This window comes from Mobula birostris, chromosome 32 (assembly GCF_030028105.1).
Source record: "Mobula birostris isolate sMobBir1 chromosome 32, sMobBir1.hap1, whole genome shotgun sequence".
Lineage (NCBI taxonomy): Eukaryota > Metazoa > Chordata > Chondrichthyes > Myliobatiformes > Myliobatidae > Mobula > Mobula birostris.
The window spans coordinates 10,278,002-10,285,889 of record NC_092401.1 but is presented as its reverse complement, the minus strand read 5'-3'; the positions used below and the strand labels follow the sequence as shown (position 1 = coordinate 10,285,889).

The window sequence follows — 7,888 nt, the reverse complement described above, 5'->3', positions numbered from 1 at the left end:
TACCACTATTAAAATACGCCAGGATATGTCACCCTTAATAGACCAAGCTTAATCCCAAAGGGAAAGAACAAAACTTGCTATGTATTTTTTTAAAGTATCTGGAACGTAAACTGGCAAAGGCGCCGGGCATCTGGAGGACACGAGATTTGTACCTGAGCACGCCAGTTCACTTAAAATGTTTATATACCACCCACGCACGTCCCGCATATATCGCTTCCCGCATCTCACCTCCATTTCCTCTGCCTCGATCTTGTGCAACACGCTTCCAGGTCGCCGCTGTACTTTATAACAGCGCCGAGTCTGATCACGCGACCTTTTTAAAAAAAGGATTGCTTCACATCCTTCCCCCAGTCTCCTCCCCTTCGCTCCCTTTGACCTCGGCCCGATTTCATCGCTTCCAATTTACGGTCTCCTGGATATCGCCTGTAATCTCTTCAGGACGCCCGCTGTTTCATCGGACGAGACCAAGGGATCACGCCGGGTCCACGCGGTGAAGCGTCCGACCCCGACCAGTGCCCTATCGAATCTGATCCGAGCAGAACTAACGCGGTTTCCGTAAACTCCAAGCTCTGGAAACTTCAACCCGATCAGTCTACAGTCTATAACTTCCCACTTGCACCGTGAAAGTTTTACATTATTTCACTGTTGCCGGAAACGGCATACGAGTCTTTTCCCAGAATGTGGCGAGGAGGAATGTGGAGAGTCCATTCCTATCCGGATAATATCAGTGTCAGAAAAGAGGAAGTTTTAAAGATATTGGTGCACATCAGGGTGGAATTCCCAGGATACTGTAGTAAACAGGGACAGGATGCTATGGGAAACAAGTGAGAAGATTCCTAGGGTTCTAACAGAGATTCTTGCATCTTTGTTACCCATGGCTGAGGTATCAGAAGGCTGAAGGGAGAAACTAGGAAACCACTGGCAAGTGGGCTTTACAGCAATAGTTGTAAAATTATTGGGAAAATATTCTGAGGGTGGTATACAGCAAAGAAGGTTGCAAAGGTCTACAGAGGGACTTATGGTACTGTGCAAAAGTCTTACGCACACACACACGCATATATATATATATAGGTAGGGATGCAAAAGACTTTTGCACGGTAGTGTATTTGTCAATGTGGAGGGGAGAACGAGTTTGTAAATCTGGTGGGAGCAAAGGATGTAGGGAATGGTGAGGGTGGAGCACCACAGGAGGGGTGGCAGAGAACGAGTGCTGGGAGTAGGGTGTGGTGTGGGTGCAGACACACCCAGCCCTGAGACACCAAGTAAGGTCATTTGATTCCAAACAATTGGTTTATTGCAAATAACAGGAATTCTGCAGATGCTGGAAATTCAAGCAACACACAACAGAGTTGCTGGTGAACGCAGCAGGCCAGGCAGCATCTCTAGGAAGCGGTACAGTCGACGTTTCAGGCTGAGACCCTTGACGAAGGGTCTCGGCCTGAAACGTCGACTGTACCTCTTCCTAGAGATGCTGCCTGGCCCGCTGCGTTCACCAGCAACTTTGATGTGTGTTAATTGTTTATCATAGAATGTCTCTTTGGTGCTTCCCACTCCCTCCCCTCTTCCTTCCTCTTTAACTCATGCTGATACAATTGTATTTTTATGTTATATTGACTGTCCTGGTGTACATACTATTTGTTATAAATTGCACATTACATATTTAGACAGAAACATAAAGATTTTTACTCCTCATGTATTTGAAGAATGTAAGTAATAAAGTCAATTCAATTCAATTTTCCCAACCATAATTCCACACTCCCCACCTCTTCCCACTCTCAGTCCATAATAGAGACCCATATCAGAATCAGGTTTATCATCACTCAACATACGTTATGAATTTTTTTTTGCAGTAGTAGCAGTACAGTGCAATACATAAAGTCAGGCACCCGAGCTGTACATCACTTGGAAAGTTGGGCAGAGTGGTGGCAGATAGAATTTAATCCAGACTAGGATGAAGTGATGCCTCTTAGGACAATAACAAGGTATATGAAGTAAATGGCAGGGACTTTGGGAATGTTGGTGGCTAGAGGGACATTGGGGTGCAAGTTCATAGCTCTCTGAAACTAGTGACTCGGTGTTTATGGCAATGAAGACATTCAACATGCTTGCTTTCATAGGCTGAGGCACTGAGTAGAACAGTTGAGACATTGGTCAGGCTGCATTTGGAGGATTTTGTAGAGTTCTGGCTGCCACACTACAGAAATGATGCCGTAGCATTAGATAGAGTAGATAAGTTATTCACCAGGATATTGCCTATGGAGAACTTTACTTATAAGGAGAGATTAGATAGGCCATGTTTATTCTCACTGAAATTTAGGAGGATAAGTGGTGACTCCCCTTCCCCTCTTCCTCTATACCCCACTCTGGCCTTGTACTTCTCACCTGCCTATCAACTCCCCCTGGGTCCCCTCCTTCTTCCCTTTCTCCTACGATCCACTCTCCTCTCCTATCAGATTCCTTCTTCTCCAGCCCTTTATCTTTCCAACCCACCTGGCTTCATCTATCATCTTCTAACTATCCTCCCTCCCTCTCCCCCCCCCCAACCCATGACCTTTTTATTCTGGCGTCTTCCCCTTCTTTTCCATCCGAAGAAGGATCTTAGCCTGGCCTGAAATGTCGACTGTTTATTCATTTCCGTAGATGCTTCCTGACCTGCTGAGTTTCTCCAGAACTTTGTGGGTGTTCCAGAGGTTTATAAAATTATGAGGGGCGCAGAGAGGGTCGATGGTCATAGTCTTTTCCCGAGGGTGGGTAAGTCTAAAACTAGAAGGCATAGTTTTAACTGAGGGGGATATTTTAAAAGAGGTTTCAGCAGCAAGATTTTCACTCCAAGGAATTGGTTTATTATTGTCACATGTACTGAGGTATAGTGAAAAACTTGTCTTGCATTCTGTTCATACAGATCAGACCATTACCCAGTACATTGAGATAGGATAAGCTGAAACAAGAACAGCTGCAATGTGCAGTGCAGGTAGACAAGAAGGTCCAAGATCATAGCAAGGTAGATTGTGAGGTCAAGAGTCCATCTTATCATACTGGGGAACCATTCTATAGCCTTAAAATGGGGGTAGAAGCAGTCCCTGAGCCTGGAGGAATGTGCTTTCAGATTTTTGTACCTTCTGCCCAATAGAAGAGAGAATGTCAGGGGTTTGTGGGTCTTTGATTATGTTGCCTACTTTCCTGAGGCAGCAAGCAGTGTAGAGGAGCAATATCTGGAGGGAAGGCTGGTTTCTGTGATGTGCTGAGCTGTATTCACAACTCACTACAGTTTCTTGCAGTAATGGGCTGAATAGTTTCCATATCAGGCGGTGATGGATGCAGATAGAATGCTTTCTATGGTACATCGATAAAAATTGGTAAGGGTTGATGGGCACGTGCTAAATATTCTTTAGCAACTTAAGGAAGTAGAGGCATTGGTGAGCATTCTTAGTTGTGTTGTCTACGTGGTAGGACCAGAACAGTCTAATGGTGAATGCTCATTGCTAGGAACCTGAAGTTCTCAACCTGCTCAGCCCCAACACCACTGATGAACACAGAAGCATGTGCACCACCCCTTCCTGAAGACAATGAGCCCCTCTTTTGTTTTGCTGTCATTAGGAGAAAGTTGGTTGTCATGACACCAACTAAGCTCACCATCTCTCTCCTGCACTCTGGTTCATTGTCATTTGAATTGGGCCCACTATGGTAATATCATCTGCAGCCTTGAAGAAGATAGAGTATGAGCTGAATCTGGCTACACCATCGTGAGTGTAAAGGGAGTTGAGTAGAGGGCTGAGGAGTCAACCTTATTGGGCACTATTCTTTAGAATAATTATGGCTGAGGTGTTACTGCCTTTCCTTTCTAATTGCAGTCTGTTCGTCAGGAATTGAAGGATCCAGTTGCAGAGGAAGGAGCTGACTCTGGAATTCTGGCAATGAGTATTGAAAGAGAAGCTGTAGTCAGTAAGCAACTGTCCAATGTAGATGTCCTTACTGTCGAAATGCTCCACAGATGAGTGTAGACCTGCCATAGACCTGTTTTGGCAGAAGGAGAATTGGGTTGAGGTTGTCCAAAAATCAAAGGTTTATCAAAGGTTTCAAAGGTACATTTCATGTCAGAGAAATGTATACAATATACATCCTGAAATGCTTTTTCTTCACAAGCATCCACAAAAACAGAAGAGTGCCCCCAAAGAATGAATGACAGTTAAATATTAGAACCCCAAAGTCCCCCCCCCGAAGTCCCCTCCCTCCCGCACGTAAGCGGCAGCAAGCAATGCTCCCCCCTCCCCCCACCGGCAAAAAAAAGCATTGGCACCCGCCACCAAGCACTCAAGCATGAGCAAAGCAACAACAAAGACACAGACTTGCAGTACTCCAAAAAGACTACTCATTCACCCGGTACTCGACATACCACAGGCTCCCTCCCTAATGAAGGAGAAAGAGGTGTCTCCGTTTCACAGCGAAAGGGGAGACATAACAAACAACTCGCCAGTTTACGATGTTAAAAATCTGTTGCGTCGCTTTTTCTGAGCCCTGTGCCCAAAGATCTCGGGTCTCTGGCCACACAGTCTTAGATCTTCCATCTCCCACGACACACCGATCTCCTGCCCGGACACCGACCTTCAATCCACCTGTCTCCAGAGCCACGAGATCTCAGCCCTCCGAAGGCGAGCTGAGCTCTTAGGCCATGCCCTTGGCACGTCGAATAACGGCCAGTCATGAAACCCCGAGAGCTGGTCCAATTCCCGCAAAGAACCGTAGTGAGCATGTAACTCCAGGTCAGGGTCTTCAAAAGAGCCCTGAAAGGGAAAAATAGAGATACTAAGGATGGAAATAGAACTGCTTCCGAAAATGCAAGCGAAGGAGTCGTTGTTAGGCACCATTGATTCTCCTAAGCTCCTAAGCCACTGGGTAGTAGTCATTAAGACACATTACCTTGTTTTTCTTAGGCACTGGGGTGATAGTGGGCCTCTTAAAGTAGGTGGGAACCTCTGACTGAAGCTGGAAGAATCTTCACCAGCTGATCTACGCAGGATCTAAGGACACAGCATGTGACACCATGTGGGCCAAATGTGTTCATGCTCTTGACGTTACCTCTGCAATGGTGACTATAGATTCAGGTACATTGGAGGCTGTCGGGGCGGGTGGTGACGTACCAATTTCCTTCTGTTCAAAATGTTCATAGAATGTGTTAAACTCACTAGGAAGGGTATGAGGTATGGCTCATTTTGTAGTCCACCACTGCCTATCAGCCCTGTCACGGCTGATGGCTATTCTGGGACACCTTTTCTGGACTGCTGTTGGCTGTTGCCACCAGGGACAGCTTTATGGAGTTCCTGTCTTCATTTCATATAAAGGCCACGTTAACCTGATTTGTATTGAAAGCACTATCAGAAGAGCTTGTAGACCTAGGTACAATCACTGCGTTTAAAAGGTATTTGGACAGGTGCTTGGAGAGGATTTGGGTAGAGGGATACCGGTCTAGTGCTGGCAAATTAGGGATGGCATGGACTAAGTGGGAACGTATCTGTTTCTGTGCTGCACACTAACTCACGCTAATCCAATTTGTTTTCGTAATTTCAGCGTGTTGGGATATCTCTGGCATTTTAGATCACGAGTCATTTTGAAATCACACCTCATGGATGGTTCTAAGCATGCTCGGAGAGAAGTTACCAAATCGGCTGTTAATCATTACAGGCTCTAAGATTAAGCGCAAGACATCCGGTCAAATGGCCGTTTAGATGCGGATTATAAATTAAAGAGTTTGTAAATTATAAATTAAATAAATTATAATCCTCGTAAGAAAAAAAATGATGCACAGCACGATGAGGTAGAGATGGGGGGGGGGTCGGGGATTATTGTGCAGAAATTGGTTGGTGTAGAACTGGATTCTCCGCAGGAAATGGACAAGCGGATCCCGAATCCGCAGCAACATTCACAAAATGCTGGAGGAACTCAGCAGGCCAGGCAACATCTATGGGAAAGAGTACACACAGTCGACGTTTCATGCCGAGACCCATCAGGGCAGTTGTGATTCTATGTCCCTAATGAAAGGTCTCGGCACGAAACGTCGACTGTTTTACTCTTTCCCATAGATGCCGCTTGACCTGCTGAGCTTCTCCAGCGTTGTGTGTGTGTTGCTCTGGATTTCCAGCTTCTGCAGACTTCCTGTCTGTTTCTGAATCCGCACAGCAGCCTCACTGCGCGATTTCCACTCCCAGGAAATAAAACGCGGACACGCCGCCGCTGGTTGAACGGGAACAGGAAGCTCTGGTCTCACAGCAACCGGTTTGTTAGTTGTTTGTCTTCTCGGGAGAGGGACACAGGGAGCGAGCGGAGCCACGTCGAGGAGGAGAGGGACTAAATGAACAGAGTGAAGGGGATACCCTGGGAAAGAGAGAGAGAGTGACCGACACTCAGTGCAGACCAGGACACCGGGATATCCGGCCAGACGATCAACCATGTCGGGACAGTGTTCACGAGTGCGAGTCCCCGTGCAGGAGCAGATCTGGGATTTGCAGAAAAAAATTCAGCTCCTGGGTGTGTGTTTGGTTTAATAGGAACAGCGGGTCTGTAAAGCACGCCTGGTTGGTTTAACTGGTAGGCGCTCGAGTTGACTGGATTAATGGGAACCTGTTTAATATTGCAGTACAGGTGAAATCCCGTGTGGAGAGTGAGCACCCAGCTTTGATACCTGGGCATGTACCTCGCTCGAACGGTTCCAGACGCTTGGCACAATCTGACAGCAGAAATATAAACTTCTCTCAATGGGTTTCTTTGTTTTTGTGGCTACCTGTCGCAAGGTTGTATAATATATACATCCTTTGATAATAAATGTACCTGGAACTGTTGAGGATGCTGATTAATTGGGATTGTGTGTGTGTGTTTCTTTATGGGAGAATGAAGGTGAAGTAAGAAGACTGGAAAGAGAAAGGTGCAGAGAGATTGAGACCTATGGACAGATGACCACTGCCACAGGCAGTGTCGAGAAGAAGGATGGAGGGAGGCTGGATAAAGCCAGAGATGTAAGGGAGAAGGATGGAGGAAAATAGTGAGTTCTTTGATTAGCAGAAACAACTGAAGGGGCCACTCTCTTAGGCCTAACTGTAGCCAGCTCTTTAGCTATTTAACTTGAAGAATCAAGCTTCATTCAATGTGGACTTAAAATTCTGTAACATTTTTTCCATGGCTTCAACAACACTATGAGGTTCCTCCATTTTGCCAACACACCAGTCCTCATAGAGGGATCAGAAGTGGAAAGAGTGAGTAATTTGAAGTTCCTGGGTGTCAATATCTCTGAAGACCTAACCTGCACCCAACATATGCTGCTATAAAGAAGGCAGAACAGTGGCTATACTTCATTAGGAGTTTGAGGAGATTTGGTATGTTACCAAAAACGCTTCCAAATTTCTACATATGTACCGTGGGGAGCATTCTAACTGGCTGCATCATGGTCTGGGATGGTGGGGGGGGGGGTGGTGGTGGAGAAGTTACTGTACAGGATCGAAACAAGCTACAGAGGGTTGTAAACTTAGTCATCTCCGTCATGGGCACTAGCCTCCAGGACATCTTCAAGGAGCAATGCCTCAAAAAGCCAGTGTCCATCACTGAGGACCCCCAGCACCCAGCACATGCCCTCTTCAAATTGCTACCATCAGGAAGGAGGTACAGGAGCCTGAAGGCACCCACTCAGTGATTCAAGAACAGCTTCTTCCCCTCTGCCATCCGATTTCTGAATCGACATTGAACCCATGAACACTACCTCGCCACTTATTTTATTCCTCGTTTTTGCTCTACTTACTTAATTTAACTATTTAAGATACATACTTACTGTAAAACAGAGTTTTTTTCTCTATTATTAGGTGTTGCATTGTACTGCTGCCGCAAACTTAACAAATTTCACGAT

At 46.0% G+C, this 7,888-nt stretch overlaps 1 protein-coding gene across 2 annotated transcripts in view; it reads left to right on the top strand.

Annotated features, from left to right (window-relative positions):
• Window positions 1–6,196: 6,196 nt before the first annotated feature.
• odad3 (outer dynein arm docking complex subunit 3) overlaps window positions 6,197–7,888 on the top strand; it is a 70,418-nt gene continuing 68,726 nt past the window's right edge. The window contains exon 1 of one of the 2 annotated variants that reach the window (XM_072248326.1): window positions 6,197–6,270. Coding sequence is in view for 1 of the 2 variants with exons in the window: in XM_072248325.1 (XP_072104426.1) it covers window positions 6,444–6,522 (79 nt within the window). In the remaining variant the exon portion in view is untranslated. The other variant, XM_072248325.1, reaches the window with a different exon arrangement.